The sequence below is a fragment of the Colias croceus genome, chromosome 5 (assembly GCF_905220415.1).
Source record: "Colias croceus chromosome 5, ilColCroc2.1".
Taxonomy (NCBI): domain Eukaryota; kingdom Metazoa; phylum Arthropoda; class Insecta; order Lepidoptera; family Pieridae; genus Colias; species Colias croceus.
This window is the reverse complement of record NC_059541.1, coordinates 522,106-540,007: the sequence shown is the minus strand read 5'-3', so window position 1 is coordinate 540,007 and position 17,902 is coordinate 522,106. Positions and strand designations below refer to the sequence as shown.

General features: G+C 37.2%; 1 protein-coding gene across 1 annotated transcript in view; it reads left to right on the top strand.

Annotated features, from left to right (window-relative positions):
• The window catches only part of LOC123692120 (ankyrin repeat and BTB/POZ domain-containing protein 2), a 37,480-nt gene that overhangs the window by 14,007 nt on the left and 5,571 nt on the right, over positions 1 to 17,902 (top strand). Inside the window, exons 3-17 of the mRNA XM_045636773.1 lie at positions 766 to 947; positions 8,076 to 8,228; positions 8,602 to 8,737; positions 9,277 to 9,400; positions 10,892 to 11,023; positions 11,462 to 11,588; positions 11,968 to 12,113; positions 12,556 to 12,743; positions 13,339 to 13,473; positions 13,970 to 14,175; positions 14,534 to 14,748; positions 15,547 to 15,772; positions 16,113 to 16,245; positions 17,132 to 17,277; positions 17,695 to 17,822. Of these exons, the coding sequence (XP_045492729.1) occupies positions 766 to 947; positions 8,076 to 8,228; positions 8,602 to 8,737; positions 9,277 to 9,400; positions 10,892 to 11,023; positions 11,462 to 11,588; positions 11,968 to 12,113; positions 12,556 to 12,743; positions 13,339 to 13,473; positions 13,970 to 14,175; positions 14,534 to 14,748; positions 15,547 to 15,772; positions 16,113 to 16,245; positions 17,132 to 17,277; positions 17,695 to 17,822 (2,377 nt within the window). The remainder of the gene's footprint in view (positions 1 to 765; positions 948 to 8,075; positions 8,229 to 8,601; positions 8,738 to 9,276; positions 9,401 to 10,891; positions 11,024 to 11,461; positions 11,589 to 11,967; positions 12,114 to 12,555; positions 12,744 to 13,338; positions 13,474 to 13,969; positions 14,176 to 14,533; positions 14,749 to 15,546; positions 15,773 to 16,112; positions 16,246 to 17,131; positions 17,278 to 17,694; positions 17,823 to 17,902) is intronic.

Here is a 17,902-nt window from a genome sequence, read left to right as displayed (position 1 = left end):
AGCCGGCCCACCGACTTCAGCTGTACAAGGCTCAGGTGCGACCGCATATGGAGTACTGTTCTCATCTCTGGGCCGGAGCCCCACAGTATCAACTCCTTCCTCTTGACCGCATCCAACGTCGAGCAGCTCGAATTGTCGATGACCGTAGGCTTTCCGATAGGCTCGATCCACTGTCAGTGCGGAGAGACGTTGCGTCTCTCTGTATACTGTACAGAATCTACTATGGGGAGTGCTCTGAGGAATTGTTCCACCTTTTACCAGCCGCACAGTTCCACCACCGGACCTCACGCCGTAAAAACCAGTTCCATCCGCACCATCTGGATGGTTGGCGCTCCACCACTGTCCGCTTCACCCGCAACTTCCTTCCGCGTACGGTGAAACTGTGGAACGATCTGCCACCTGCGGTGTTCCCGAACAACTACGACATTGGGGCCTTCAAGAAAAGAGCGTATTTGTCCATTAAAGGCCGGCAAAGCACCTGTAACACTCCTTGTGTTACAAGTGTTTATGGGCGGTGGTGACCACTTAACATCAGGTGGCCCACCTGCTCCTTTGCTTGCTCTGACATAAAAAAAAAAAAAAAAAAAAAAAAAAAAAATTAGGTTTATAACCATTATCGTGCATTTGTGAATGAAATCGAAACAATCTAGATGAATTTAAGCATAGAGAATTAGAATTTTTTACAAAAATATGCCGGAAACAGATGAAAGCAGATCTGAATGCGAATGTTTACATCAAAATATAAAGATGATTTATATCCCATAGCAAACCCAGAAGAGCAGCAACCAGTCACAGAAGACAGTCCGAGCACCGCGCAGCTGAAGCCAGTCAGCGCTGTCTCACAGATCACAGTCGCCAGTTCGCCAGTCCGTAGTGCGCCTGTACAGAGCAGCTATGCTCTGGAGAGGCGTAAGCATGATCACCGGCCGGAGGCTACACCGACGCAGGTGAGGAATATATCTAATGTTTTTCCTGGACACTAAACTCTGAAAATATATGTAGGTACTAATAAATCTTGATCGGAAGAGCAGAATAGGGGGTAAGTATTATTTCTAAAGTGGCGATCTAATTAGAGAGTATTAATTTGAGATTTAATAAGCACTTCATAAGAGTCATTTGCTCTATTTCTATTGTAATTGATATAAACAATTGTAAATTATAATCCTACTTTCTTTTAAATAGAATATTCACTTACACATATTATGTAGGGCCTCTGGGGTCGTAGACTATTTACTATTCCACTGTGTTTCTTATCGTTACTTTCAGTGGAGTAACGGGTATGTTGAAGAGTTTATACGGGAAAGAATTAGTCTTTTTTTTAAATTTGGACATCCGAAGAATATTCAAATTTCCAATATTAAGTAACTTCTATATTTCACACAATAGCTATTGATGCGTTGAAGAACTATTTAGGAAAACCTACTTACATAAAAAGCAGCACGTAATAGAATTACGTAGTCTTAGCAATGCAGTTTAAAACAATGAGTACCTATAACAGACGAATGATGTATGACATAATAATATAGTAACTAATCCTAGCACCCTGGGGAAGTTGGTAGTTCTTGATGTATGTAAAATAATATAATTCAAAAGAAAATAGACTTCTTGTAATAAGGGAAATTGAAGAAATTTTAAGAGAAGTTAAACCCATACAATTAAACTTTCATGACATTAAAACACCAACAATCAAGCAAACGACGCAAAACAAACGCAGACCACAAGCACAAGAGATTTTCTTTTGTTTCACGTGGTATCCATTACGATGCGTTCTCACACTTGTTGCATAACATGATCTTTCACATTCGTGGCCACATCAAATGAGTTTTTAGAGTCCCATCTCTGGCCGCAAGCTATCTCTGCGGTTTTCGTGTGACTTGTCAAGTGCTATAATTGCTGTAACCGAAGTCAACGATGCATGCAGCTGTAGTGCGATGTGTATGAACGGTTATTTAACCATTTAATAGCTGGCGAAAAATTACGACAAGATGCGATACGACACGATCAATCCAGTTGCAACGTGGAGTAAGGCAAGGTGATGTTATTTCGCCAAAGCTCTTTTCAAATGCGTTGGAGGACATCTTCAAGACACTCGATTGGAAAGAACGCGGAATCAACATTAACGGTCGATACATCTCGCATCTGCGCTTTGCAGATGATATAGTTATAATAGCGGAATCCGTGCAACAGCTTGACGATATGCTGAACAACCTAAACGATTCTTCACAACGGGTAGGCCTCAAGATGAATTTGGACAAGACGAAGGTAATGTTCAACGCGCACGCAGTCCCAAGACCTGTGATCATTAATGAATCCACGCTTGAGGTTGTGCAAAATTATATCTACCTTGGCCAAAACATCCAGCTAGGCAAACAAAACTTCGAAGTGGAAGCCAACAGAAGAATTCGCCTGGGTTGGGCAGCATTCGGCAAGCTAAGCTATATATTTAAGTCGTCAATCCCTCAGAGTTTAAAAACGCGAGCATTTAACCAGTGCATCCTACCTGTAATGACGTACGGAGCCGAAACGTGGACTCTTACATGCGGACTCATCCATAAGTTCAACGTTGCGCAGCGAGCTATGGAGCGAGCTATGTTAGGAGTTTCTTTGTCGGACAAAATTCGTAACGAGGTTATCCGACAAAGAACCAAAGTAACCGACATAGCCCGCAAAATAAGCACGTTAAAGTGGCGCTGGGCTGGCCATGTGTGTAGGAGAACAGACGGCCGATGGAGTCGGCATGTGCTTGAATGGAGACCACGTACAGGCAAGCGTAGTGTAGGACGCCCTGCGGCGCGTTGGACTGACGACTTAAAGAAGGTGGCCGGCATTGGGTGGATGCGGTATGCCGAAGAAAGAGGAAAGTGGCGCGATCTGGGAGAGGCCTACGTCCAGCAGTGGACGGGAATAGGCTGATGTGATGTGATGAAAAATTACGGATCCGAAGCACGATATACGTAATAACAACAAGGATAGGAGTATAGGACACTTGATTGAGCGATAAATGCTATTTGTAATTAACACATATAGTGAAAGTAAAGAATATAGACGGAAAAATACATTGGATCAGATAAATGCTAGCGAACATTTGAGCTATTAAAACCTTTTCCTGTTTGACTTAATAAATAGATTGGTAAACAAAGTTAAACCAGAAATAATAATCTGGCCTTTATGACATGCTTCTAGAGAAGTTTAGTTATTTATGCATTTACTCGAGTCAAAAGTATTTTGTTATGTAATATGTTAATCGGAACGATTATTATACACATGCATCTGATAAGATTGCGAATAACGGCGTTTTGTTAATGTGCCGTGACACTTGTGGTTGATCATAAATAGGGCTACTAACAATTAATAAAGACTGGCATTAAAATATTAAGTTACTTAATAACAACATTTAAAAAATAGTTTGGAAAATCCAAAAGTGCACGCCTCATAATCTCATCCTTTACAATAAAATTGATTATTTATAAAGAGTACACTATAAATATAAAAAAGAAATAAAATAAAACAGTTGGAAAAGAAAAGAAAGCGGTACCGTAATAATTGAGCTATTTTTCTTGTGGCCCCACCTAGATGTGAAACTGCGCAGGTTTAAGGGACTGACTACCAACTTATTTTTTTAAACCTTGGCTTATAGTATAAAGAATCGAGTTTATAATGGTGAATTTTGAGTACACTATAAATATAAAAATAAAATAAAAATAAAATAAAGAATATAATATATAGATATACTAAAATTATGGAGAACAGTCGATATTTTTTTTTTGTTTATTTAATAACAATTAAACCACATCGAATAAGACCCTGAAAAATGAAAGGGTTCTATTCCTGAGCATACTCAAGCGTAAGAGAAAAAAAAAAGACTCGATTAGTAAAGTATTTCGGTCGCTATCGTGTTAACAAGAAAATCCTCCGTACATACAGACACACGGACGTCCAAGACAGAACTTTTTTAAACTGTTTTTTAACTAGTTTAAATAACAAAAATGACATCAAAAATATCATGAATGTTAAAAATAGGTAGTGTTTTTTCTTAATATATGTGTATATGTATTATCTTACAAGTGCAATGTATGATATATAAAGACATTTTAAGTTTGAAAAATCAGATGTTTTGCGCGAAGTGAGGCGTGCAATAGCCCTCAAAAGGAAACCATTAATGCCAAGCAATTCTGCATTCTGAAATGTTAGAATGGAAAATTTTAAAAGTTGTAGGGGAGACCGAGGGGATTTGAAACAAAGGTGAGTTGAAACAGTCCCGATTTCTCGGAACTTAAAACCTTTAGCGATCTGGCAACGTCTTTTTTAAACATCTCGTGCCACAAGCTATCGCGTCAGTTCACGCCGGTGGCGTCATTTGTGCAGTTTTGTAGTTCTGAATGACATGTGCCGAAAATCGTAAAAAGTAAGTATTTCATGATTTTTTACGATGCTTGTACTTTAATATTGGTTTTCTTTTTTGGGTTGAGTTATATACGTTTTAAAAACTTATTATCTATAGATTCTTGAAATATACTTGGTAAATTTGATTTCTGTCTATTTACTGCTTGATCGAGATTTGAGTAAAAATTGGGAGGTTTTTTCTCACCGAGGTGATTTGAAACAGTCTGTTTCAACTCTCCTTGCTTTTAATTTAATATCTGATTATAGTTAAAAAGTACGAAGATTATAGGATGTTATTATTGATTTAATATGTTTATTTGTTTAAGCATGCCAACTGGAGGAACTAAAGCAAGAAAAAGATCAAAACCAGGCTGTAAAACTAAAAAGGTTAAGGATGTCAAGAAAAGAAGATAGTGATGAAGAAGAAGAGGAATCCTGCTGCATTTACTGTATGGAATCATGTTCAAATAACAGATCCAAAGAAAAGTGGGCTCAATGTCTGAAATGCCAATGGTGGGCTCGGGCTCATGAAACTTGTGCTGGTGGAGAAATTTGCTTTTGACATTTTTTAAATTATTGTTCCTTAAATAGTTTATAGTAGGTACTTATTGTAATACTTAAAAAACGACTGATTATTAACTATTTTATGTCAAAGATTTAGTTTAAAAAAAATGTAAAACATTTGACTAATTATAATTGATGTTACGCATGTTAATTTTTATTAATTTTAGTGTGTATTATTTGTATTAGACCTAATTGACTGATATGTCATTAAAATATTACTTATAAAGGTCGTTGATTACTTGAAAATATAAGTTTTAATTAAAACCTTTGAATCAGATTAACATTTTTATTTTGCAGCTCCTATTACTCCCCAGAATCATAATGTTTCATCTCTCCTCGACCTCTGTTTCATCTTACCTCGGTATGAGGGGAATTGAAACAAGTTGACTTGTTGCGATTAAGTCAATTTTTCACCATCATTTTTAACGCTTACCGTTTATTTATGCTAACCATTCGCAAGTGTATAGAATTACCTATCGATTGGTACCAGTGCCATAAGATTTCTGACAATAATATGAGTAATATTAAACAAAACGTAAAAATTGTTTCAACTCCCCTCGGTCTCCCCTATCTAATTCTGAAATATTGAAGTAATTTACAAGGATAAATCAAAAGTTTTTTCTTAAAAACTGTTTTGTTAACATGCCAGTAGGTATATGCTAATTGGCTAGGGCAGTACCTCATTCATTATTTTTTTATTCACTCTCCAACCAAAGGTCAAGCAAAGTTTATCAAATATACGACTAGATGGTATCTATTTATCAGTCAAGTTATTAAGGTGGCATCGCGATCGTACGTGAGATAGGTCTATCAAATAACGGTAGCAATTAAAATTCCTGCTCACAAATATTCAGTGGCTGAATTCCTTGGTTCCTTTTGGTTTTGACCCGGATTTCAAGGGTTTCAATAGGCAGCTCCGGGTCAGTCTGGCCGGTCACGACTTGGCTGTTTAATCATTTTCTAATTATAGTGATTAACGTGATTGTGTTGATAAAGAGGAGCCTATTGCCCCTTCAATCTTTAGTGTATGTGATTTTTAATATTGATAGTCATTTTAAACTTTTGCATTGAAAATATGATTTAACCTTGTTGTGGCATTTAAGTTTCTATTAAAAAGAGGCTCTCTAATTTGGTACAGTTTTCTATAAGTGGAATTTTATTTTTACAATGTTTTGCAACTGTTTACTAGTTTTATTTTTGTTTGTTTGTAAAGGCCTCTTTTTTGGTAACCCTAAAGTCAGTGTTCCGTTTAAGCTTCAATACTCATTTCATAGTGAGTCCAATGTAATTTACAACCGTATAAGCGTCGGCTATAGGGAATAATAAAACATTTATTGATTATTACTTCAACAGGATCTATTTGAAATGCCCTGCAGTGTCGTTTATAGCATGGATTAGACTTTACTATTGCTGGTAAGTGGTAGCAGACTCGTTTTAGCACTATCACGATTCGCGAGCAATTTTATAAAACATTTTTCATATTAATTATATAGATCAAAAATTGTTAGAAAGTTTATACCTACTATATCTCAGACATCTTTAATCGTTATTTATTTAGACAAATCAAAACTACTAGGTAGGTACCTATATGTTACTGTGTGTTGACATTAATTTTCGTCCAGTAGTGTTTTCATTATAATACTATACTGATTACTGAACCTAGATTTACAAGAACTGCGAACAACTCGCGCACGCTCGTGACCAAGCCCTTACGGTGGTAGTAACTTTGATCTGTCTCTATTGACTAGTGGTAACTATTCGTAAATCGCTTAATTGTACTATTATGAGTCATTAATTATTACAGGTGGCATTTTAAATGTATAATTTTACATAGTTCTAAATAATAAGAATCGTTCAGCGTTTCCAATTTTATTTTTACAAGAATACTATTATTCAATTACAATTATAGTAGCATCACCTAAATCCCAGACCTATAGACCTAAAATTAACCTGATTCCCTCCATTCTCCGCATTAGCGCACGTTTGACTGCAGTTACACCCAGCCATTAATCTGATGTATTTCTAAACATAAACTAGTTTAAAATAATGGACAATAGTGTGATAATTTCGAATAATTTGTTACCGTTTCAACAGTAACCGTGTTACGGTATATTTATAATTCTCTGAAGGTGATCAGGCTGATTCGCTACGTTCAAATTAAAATGGGACTGAGCACGCCAACCACAAATTAATGTTACGGGATTTGCGGTTTTATCATTGCTGCTGGGAAAACTAGAAAATGTATTTTACGTAAGATGAGGTGCGTGCTACCAGCGAGTGATAAGAGTCGGAAGTAAAACTGTACCTACTAGTGCGGGAAAAATCGAATGAAAAAGATGATTTAAAGAATTCAATCTGAGATATTTTGCTTCCTTTAGATATAAATTGCGAGCAATGTTATTCAGTTTAAGTTGAAGAGAGCATTGTCAATTATAGTATTTTTGTTGCTCTATTGCAGTCGTAGTTTAACGTTACGGGTTTATTATTTTTATTAAACATTTCTATATTATCACTCTGGTTCGCTTGAAAATGGAATTTTCTAGTCACAACATTTATTACATCAACGGCACCTGTGAGCGCACTCGGCTTTCCCTTTCATCTCTTCCCACAGCTTTTCCACGAGATCGTGGGACAGACAGACAATGATACAGTTTTTATTTACAACTTTCGCTGCATAACGCCAAGTAATCGCGGTAATCATGACTCTGGCTAATTAATGAGAAAACAAATGCTAACTACTCATTCATTGGAGTCTCGATGAACTTTCCAATGCGTTTTGCGTAATGTTTGATAATCTGTGAAAGTTATGCTTATTTATAATATGTATCATATTAGCTATATTAGGTTATGTAATTAGATGAATTTATATTAGTTATCGGAAATAAAATAAATATTCTATCTGTTTCGATGGAATGAATACGTTATTGCTATTCAAAATTGGAAATTATTAGTCTCGATTATTAGTTTTTGGAATGACGATTAATGAAACTATTATTTCGCAAAATAGATTTTATTGGATTAAAGCTTAGGATTAAAGACATTATCTAACGCAGTTCTCTTTTATATTTGGATGAAAAAAATTTTTAGGAGCTAATTCAATACAGCTGATCATAATAAATAACTTCCAGAACGGTGTCCGCGAATGCAACAGCAGTTCGGACGAAAACAGGTCGTCCGGCCACGCGTCCATGTCGGACAGTGGCGGGGCGGACGCGGCGCGGGATGAACCGCGCAGACCGAGACAACCACCGCATGCTAGGACTAAACATAGACCTAATAAGGTAAGGATTAGGATAATGTAGGATTTTTCTTTTTAAGAAGGTAAAGCAGTGTGTTGGAGTGTTTAACGTCCTGATGTTGAACTTTGAATATGATTTATTTTTATCTGGACTGCAAAATTTTGGACATGAAGAAAGGCAGATGAAGATGACTTGAAAATGCATTTTACGGCATGCAAATGAAGAAAATAGATAGATCGAATACTTATATTATGTTTTATTGAAATTCTAATGGTATCGATTTGAATAATCAACAAACCTAACACATACACCGGAATTAATCAATGTTTTAAAAATGTTTATAAATTTTAACATAACTAGATGTCGATACGTAAATTTTTCATCTCTCATTATAAATCCCATTCTCATATTCCAGCTCCAATCCCCGTGGCCAGGAGGCGGGGGGCTGGAAGATATCCGCTCCGCCATCAAGCAGCTGACACTGAGGTCGCGCGACAGCAGCAGCACCGCTACTAGCGCTTCTAGTGCTGCTGGTAGTAATGGCGCCACAGGTAATAGCTTATTATTATATAATTATTTTTATATAAATATTGCTTTAACCGTTGCACAATACTAACTTGTTATTTCTTTAACCTTTACCTACAACATAGCAACTTAATATTTCTATGACCTTTGCTGACTGGCTGGACGTTACATTGCACCTTTATACTATACAAACTTATAACTCTGCCAGATGGGACACTTAGCGTGAATCAGAACGCTAATCTAAAGGCATGCTATGACGACGAATTGTGTTGTACAACGCGGTAACATACCACAAACAGAGCGACGACGATCTGATGTGCGCTAAGTACGCGTTCTATCTGGCTTAGCCAATAATATTGCTATAACCTGTTCACTTTAGCTTAACACCTCTACAAAAATCCTTACTTTGATATATCGATTACCCCATACTAGTTTACACTTATAAGTTTTATCTTCATCATAATATAATCATCTCCTTCACATTTTCCTACATACCTCAAAATTCAGAATATTAATAAACTGAATTAACTAGAGCTATACAATAAGAATAAACAACAAATTCCAGAGAACGGCAGCGCAACAGACGCGCGCCGTCGCCGCGCGCCGCTCGTGCGGCAGCCGTCGCTCGACACCGTGTGCACTAACGTCACTAGTGCGGACGAGTTCGTCTGGGTTGACTCGCATAATAGGTACTTCTTTATCATTGTAAATGAATGAAATGAAATGAAATGAAAATTTATTTGTATGAATTGTGGTTACAAAGTTATAATAAATTTTTCGTCCGCACAATTCGCCAACAATTGGCATACAAATATTTTAATTTTATAATTTAATTATTTAAACAATATATTATTTACATTAGTTCATTTTACATTTATTTACTACATACACATTATAAATTATAATATAGCAATATGACAATTTGATTATTACATTTTATAACATAATAATTGATTTCTTACGTCAATTTTTGTCAAGTTAGGTACATTTATCGTTTCGGTAATTATAATCTAAAAAATTCGTTTAAGGAATAGAAACAGTGATTAATAAGCCACGCTTTTAATTTTTTGTGCATTAAATTTTTTGGTAGTTCCCTTATATGTTTTGGTATATGGTTAAAAATCTTTACACACATTACACTTGCATTCTTTTGGTAGAGTGCTGAACGGCAGTTAGTCATCATTAGACGTGTTGGATCTCTTAGTCCCAGTCTAGAGTGGTCTTTCATGTATTTAAAAAGTTCACCATGTTTTTTAACAAATATACAAATTTCCAAAATGTATAATCCCGTGAGTGTTAAAAGATGGTGCTTTTTGAATAATGGTCGACAAGATTCTAAGGGACCAATATTGCACATAGCCCTTATACACCTCTTCTGTGCCAAGAATACATTTGTCACGTCTGTCGAGTTGCCCCAGAATATAATTCCATACCGTATCACAGATGTAACGTATCCGTAATATGCGGTAAGCGCAGCATTAAAGGACACTGTTTTTCGTAGTCTTCTTAATGCATAGACGAACTTATTTATTTTTCCAGTAATCATGTCACAATGTGCTTTCCAGTTGCAATTTTGATCTACATTTAACCCTAGGAACTTTATGTAATGTGTTTGTTCGATGGTATGGAATTTGTCCGTTACATTGAAAATTGAATAAATTTTGTTTTAGTCATATTAGCAGATAGATTATTATCATTAAACCATGTCAATACTAATTCTAAATTATTATTAATTGTCATGTTATAATTTATCTCTTTGTGATCGTCAGAATAAATTATTGAAATGTCATCTGCAAACAATATACACTTTTGGTCCATAATGTCAGGTAGGTCATTTATGCAAATTAAAAATAATAAAGGCCCCTGTAAATGTAAACATTTTACAACAGCTTTCGGTTTTGCCGCCATTATTTTTCACCAATTGAATTTCTTCAAATTTTTCAAAACGGTGCAAAGAAGGGTTCGTATCCCTCCTCATGAATTTTTTGTCATTTTAATTATTTCCAGTTTCAAAAAAGGATCATTCAAAATACAAATACGAATTTTGACAATACTTATTTTATTGCAAAAGCTGGTACCTCCCATGTAGTCTCATTTAAATTTGGTTTAGTTTTCTCATTTAAATTTGCAGGCGGTTTAGTTTTGTTTAAAAATATTCAACGTATGTTTAAATTAAACAGGCTGGTAGAACTACGCGTGGTGCCGTGGACAGCAGCAGAGATAGCTCGTCTGCTGGCGGCTGGACGCTGTCGGGAGTTAGCTGCACGTCTTGCACCAGATACACCACCACGACTTGCTTATCTACTGCAGAGGTACAGTTGCGGCTAGCATTCTTGTTGACATAGATCTAGCAATAGCGTTTGACACAATTTCTGTCACTAAATTCGATCAAAAACATTGATCATAATGTGTGTATGTTTAAGTTTCAATTAAAGTATTTGATAATTGTTTAAAATACGAAACACAATAAATGAAAATAACGAAATCATCAGTCATGTTGTTTTAATTTATAAGGTATCCCCCAAGGAAGCGTGTTAGGTCCAACCTTGTTTCTCACCTACATAAATAATTAATTGCTATCAAATTCAAATTGACTCAGTTAAAATCATTGCTTTTAATTGTCACTTATTCCAGCTTTATAACAAATTTTTTTGCACTTTCTTTGGTTTTGATTGACATTGACATATTTCAACACTATCTTTGATAATATTATCAAAGTTCAGGTCTAACGTTACTATTTTAATTTTCAGAGCTTTAGTTCGAATAGCACGAGAGGCTCAGCGCCTGTCACAGAACTTTGGTTTCTGTTCCAAACATGAAGTTGCTGGCGCGTTTAGAATAATTTTGAGCACGCCGTTGGCCGATTCGTGTATAAAGGTAAATATTACTTATAAGATAAAAATAGAGCTATGATTGATATAAGAATGACCTAGGAATTATCAATAATAACATACTATATCATTATACATAATATTTGTCTGATGAACATAGATGCTTGCTCTGTGTGGGTGTTAATTTTAATTATCTAAATTTTGTTGGTGGTCATTGGTCACCGTTGTTGGTGACCAAATACTTAGCAAAACATCATACGTTTATGACAATTAGTATCAGTAGCAGATTCGTTGCGTTGTGACGTTTGTCTTGGCCCTCTGGTTTCCATAACACGAGCGAAAGCTTAGTATGGGATCTCAGTATGAGATCGTGCTGTGTGAAAATGGTCCTGAAATATTTATTTATGTATGTATATCGCCGTCAGGGCTGCGGCCGCGCGGGCACGATGTACGCGACGTCGGGCAGCGCGGCGCGGCGGCTCGGCTCCGCGGCGCGCGCGCGCACCACGCTCGCGCCGGGACGCTTCCTGCGCTGGATGCTCGACGTGCGGGTCGCCAGCTTCGTGCACGAGTGAGTCACACATACACACGTGTAGCTACGATCGAGTCACACACACATTGTACACGACGTCGGCGGCTCGGCTCCGCGGCACACATACACCCACAGTTGACAATACACACACACATAACACGCCATAAGTCATGTTTATCATCTTTAAATTGAAAACTGAAATATTTAAACTGTGAATGAATCAACGTCACTATCGTTTAATGTTCAATGTTCGGTTTCTGTACCATTCAATACAAAAACTATTCACATTCATTTAAAAAAAATCTACAAAAAAAAAACAACCGAACGTTACATTCCACATCCCATGCCAAAAACGACTTACTATATCAAAAAAAAAAACACTAACCAATATTTTTCCTGTAAAACAAAACTTTCTCAACCGACCAATAACTACCCATTCCACATCCAACATCAATATTTTACAATTTAATTTTTCTTCCAGATACGCAGCAGTATACCTCTGCGCGGGTATGGAGACACTCCTCGAAGAGATCGCTCTGATCGCTGGAGCTGGTTCAGGCTCTGCTCCCATCACACCGGCCACAGTGGACCATGCGGTTGCTACCTGTGCTGATCTGTGGGGACTGCTGCAGCCGTACAGCCACTTGAACGCAGGGAGAGTTGCTTCAGGTATGTCACTAATTTCGGTTCTTATTTAAAGAAAACTGTCCTGCATTACGCTGAAGCTTACCAAAATGTAATAGTGGAACCGCATGTAGATTGTAAATTTTTTGAACGCATATTTTAACAATGATATTTTAGCAAAGTTTCCACTTTGCACTTCATAACTAAGATTACAAAATACCAAATGATCGATAAGTGAACAAAAGAATCAAACTTTCGAACATCAGTAGGAGCGAATTGTTTTCACGCGTGATGTTCGAAAGTGAATTGTTATTCCACAGAGTATATAGCCTTGCATATTTAACACACACTCCTTATTTGTTCATTAGATTGCCCATTTCTCACTGGTAAAATGCGGTTCCACTGTAACTTGGTGGTAACCTTCAGCATAATTCAGGAAAGTTTATTTTTGCAAATGAGCAGTTTCTTTTTTCACGAATAAATAATAACGTAACGTATGATGAATAATTTGGGAAGAAAAATTTCACGATTACAAATTAGAATTTTTATCTAGAATAGTTTTATAGACGTTTTTTGGTAGATTTGTAGATGTCTAGCTAAACAATCTTAAACGTTTATAAAGTAAAAACTTTATTTGTAGGGGCACTATCTTTATCCCGTTGGGAGTCAATGAGTTCTCTTGGATCAGGATCCGGTTCATCATCAGGCGCGCCCAGGCCGGATCATCGCCAGCTGGGGCTCAGTCATGATTCCGGCATCACTACTAATGGCTCTGGTAAGTAGATTTTTACTTTTGCACTCATGGATATTAATTATGATAGAAAAATCATCGCATCGATTTGTTTTACATGATTGAAATAATTGAAATAACTATAGGCATTTCATTTTAGACTGCAATAGAAGCACGATGTAAATAGGCAAATTATAGACATTACTGCAGTAAAAAAGAAATTATATTTGAACAATATTTGGTGAAATTAGCAAAATCTGCGATTAAATAAATAAATACGAACATGATCCAAACAATTAACATGTAGCGACACCTCGTTCTAATCGCGCAAGCGAAATGTTTTCGCTACAGAGCATAAATACAAGTTTCCAACATCATTCATCGGGGCTTAAACGGCCGGCCAGTCGAGTAGACTGGTCGAGGATCCTCCCTTTTTCGATGGAGGAATTCCACCTTCCTTCCTCCACAAACATCAACATCATTGTATTGAGTAACAATACTATTTAGTTATAATTAATATTTTACTTCTTAACGTCTCCAGGAGGCTCCGGCACCTCCGGTTCTAATACCAGTTCAGCAGATTCCGCTGGCTCCATGAGCTCAGCGGGGTCAGCGTCAGTATTGCTGACCACGTGTGCGGGCTCAGCGGCGGAGTTACGTGCTGTGCTGAGACAGTTAGTGGGGAGACACCCGCCGCTGTCACCTGCGGGGGAAAGGGCGCTGTACTACTTTATGCGGTGTTCACAGGTTAGTTTGATTTTATGCGAATTTTATTTAATTTAGACAATAAATTTCATAGTACAATTTGCGATCTACGATTTTGCAGTATGTGAGAAAGATTTCCAAATGATTACTCCACAGTAGTGAAACACAGTATGATTACTCCTTTAAGGGGCGTTTATTACGCACTGTGGATGGATAACACTTTCACGAAGTCCAGGTATCTTAAGTTATATTTTTACTCAACTATGATGCGAAATTTAATGAATTTAATTTTTAATATAATTTAAATTAAGACAAACGCAATCAATTTTGACTGATGATCATGTGATGTGTGGAATAAAAATTATATAAATGTTTATGAATATCTTTTAACTCTCCCCAGCTGGAGCACACCACAAATGGCAGTGCCTGCGGTGCAGCGGGTGCCCTGTGGGGCGAGCGCGGTGCGGGCGCACTCCCCCCGCTCGGGGAGTGGCTGCGGGTTGCACGTGCACATGCTGCCCTGCGGCCCCCGCCCGCGGTTACCGATGCTGATGATGTGCTGCAAGCTGCGAGGTTGCTACTGCCACATGCTGACTGCCCTCCAAGACCCATCACGTGAGTAGATCTGAAGGAGTTATAGTGGGAAAGCTTTAATGTTGTATGGATGCGTGTTGCACGTACACATGCTGCACTGCGACCCCCACCAGCGGTTACTGACGCTGATGATGTGCTGCAAGCTGCGAGATTGCTGCTGCCGCATGCAGACTGCCCACCACGGCCTATTACGTGAGTTGCTTTAAGTGGATATGACGGAAGTATGGTGCTAGGATTTTTTAAACTGAAACGAAAACTCGCTGCGTTTAAATCAATAACACACTCAGACAGCTGCTTAAGCAAATTCGTATTACATTACATTTATTTTTGTAGTGGTTATAATATTGCAGTTGAGCCGATAGACGTTGTTCAGTTTTTTAAAACGGCCCTTATTTTGATATTTTTACTTTTAGCGTTAATTTCTTATGGTTTTCTTTCATTAAATTCTTATTCTTACCCTAACAACGAAACAATTGAGTTAACGAAATCTGTTAATTTGTTCACTCGTTAAGTCGTGACAATGAAAAAAAAATATGTGCGTGTACTAGTGTACACACGTAAGAAGTGAAACTTCTTTATGATCTTATTTTTCAAAAAATAATTTACTATGAGCAACTTTACAGAAATACGACGTCGAATCACGCGTGGTACGGATAAGAAAAAGATGACGCGTAACGGTAAAATGTCACGCGTAACGAAAAAATGTTACACTAAAATTTTTTCCAAACCCGATAAAAATTACAGGACTTTCTTTTTCATAATTACTAATATTGTAGGTAGATTTACTTGGCTAATTATTTCAAAATTGTTGTTTTCCAGGCTAGAAGAAGCGATCGAGCCAGCGTGGTCGCGCTGCACCCGCACGGGCGACGAGCTGTCCCGCGCGGCGCTCGGGCTGGCCCAGCGCGCGCTGCTGAGCGGCCGGCCCGACCTGCTGGGCGGCGTGCGGGCCTTGCTGCCGCCCGCCGGGATAGACGCGACCGACGCTATGGGGATGACTGTGCTGATGAAGGCCGCGCTCAACGGGGATGACCAGGTCGTCGCGGTGAGTAGTAGTGGTAAAAGAAAGAAGAGGACATACTGAAATTTTTACCATAAATTTTGTTTATTTAATTATGTTTTGGAAAAAAATCGAACGACGGGAATATCTAATTGTTTTAGCATGAAACGAAGCCGTTTATAAATTGTCAGGACGAAAACAACGGACCTCTTGGGAGACATCAGATTTTAAATAAAAAAGAATAATTAAAAAAACGGACCATCCAGTTAAAAGTTCACTATTAACAAACACAACAAAATACTTTTGAATTAAGCGAATTAAGAACTTCCTCATTTTTTAAATCGGTTGGAAACAACAAAGTTCTAATAACTAATATCCATTCCAGATGCTTCTAGAAGCGGGAGCAGACCCGAACATAGAGACCGGTGGAGCGGCGGCGCAGCACAACGCGTTGCTGTCTCCGCGCGCCAACGCACAGCACAGCTCGCCTGCTAGCACCTATACACCGCCTACTGCTGGTGAGTTAGCTAGCATGCTATTTAGTGATAATGATGATCAAAGTAAATTAGTAGTTACAATATATAACATCCGTTAATTTTTTTTAAATAACATGCAAAAATCCAATTAAAATAGGTCATATCTATTAACATGTTATTTAATAACAATTGAAGTGTAAAATTAGTAGTTATATGACATCCGTTAAATAAGGTTATTGAACGAATATAAAAAAAAAATAATTAATAGATCCGGCTCGAGGGACCAGCGTTTAATCGTCCGTATACAATGTACACTATAATGTATGATATGGCATATACTACGATATTATGTTAGATATTATAAACTTACTGGAATGCAATTCTCCATCCTACTAGTAATATTATAAATGCGAAAGTTTGTATGGATGTATGGATGTTTGTTACTCTTTCACGTAAAAACTACTAAACCGATTACAATGAAATTTAGCACACATATAGAGGGTAACTTGGATTAACACATAGGATAGTTTTAATCCCGGAAATCCAACGGGAACTATGCGGGTTTTCCTTTGCAAACGCGGGCGAAGCTGCGGGCGGAAATCTAGTTTAAAAATAAATTCACAAACAATGTGAATTACTCTCACATCACTTTAAATAATATATCTTATCATATATTATATACATAAGCTATATGTATATACATAAGCTATATCATCCTATAATATATTAGTTTATGTACCTTTAGATACATAAGCCAATTTGAAGTTCTAGTTCTATCTAGAAAATCTTGTCTTCAATCTGTTATCAGTTATCACCTCTACGATTCTAAGCGATTTATAAAACGCTGATATTAATAAAACATACTCCTACAGGAACTAAAACGTTTAAAAACGATAGCTGATATATTAGATTTAACATATCACCACAGGTTGGACAGCACTAGTATACGCGTGTAGCGGCTCGAGCGCAGGCGGCGGTGCTGTGGAGGCTGCAAGACGTTTGCTGGCTGCTGGTGCTAGAGTTGACGGTGCACCTGCGAGGGGAGATGATGTGTGCACGATTACGCCGTTGCAGGTATAAAAAAATATAATTAAAAAAGAAACTAAAATACACGCACACAACTAGATTACAATGTAATCTGTTTCTTTTGAGTGGGTCAAAATCAAGACATACAAACATGTCATATATTATGTGGATGCAACCATACAGTTGAAGTTAATATAAGCGTGTTAAAAAAAATCTCATCGCACACAAGGAAGCAAAAAAATCGCACACAATAGCCACAATGCGAATTAGGGTATGGTGGAAGTGGAACTTGGAAGATGAAAATATAATTATTCATTGCATTTTCTGTAATCGTGGCGAAGTGTATTTTTATCAAAATCTTAAAGCGATGTGAATAATAAAAAAGAATTGTGCATCATTTATCTGCTTCAAACTTTAATGTATGGAACAAAAACTTCACTACAATTTAAAATACCTGTATTTCAGATGGCATGTGGAGTGGGCAACTTAGAACTAGTGCAGCTACTTCTATCGCATGGGGCTGATCCGTTCTTATCAACGCAACTAAATGATGCGCTGTGTTATTCAGCAGCGGCACAATATGGTTGTTACAGGTAAGCAAAAAACTTAAAAAAGATATTTTGCATCACACAATTTTTACACGAATCGAAAGTTTTATTTAATTAAGCGAAGT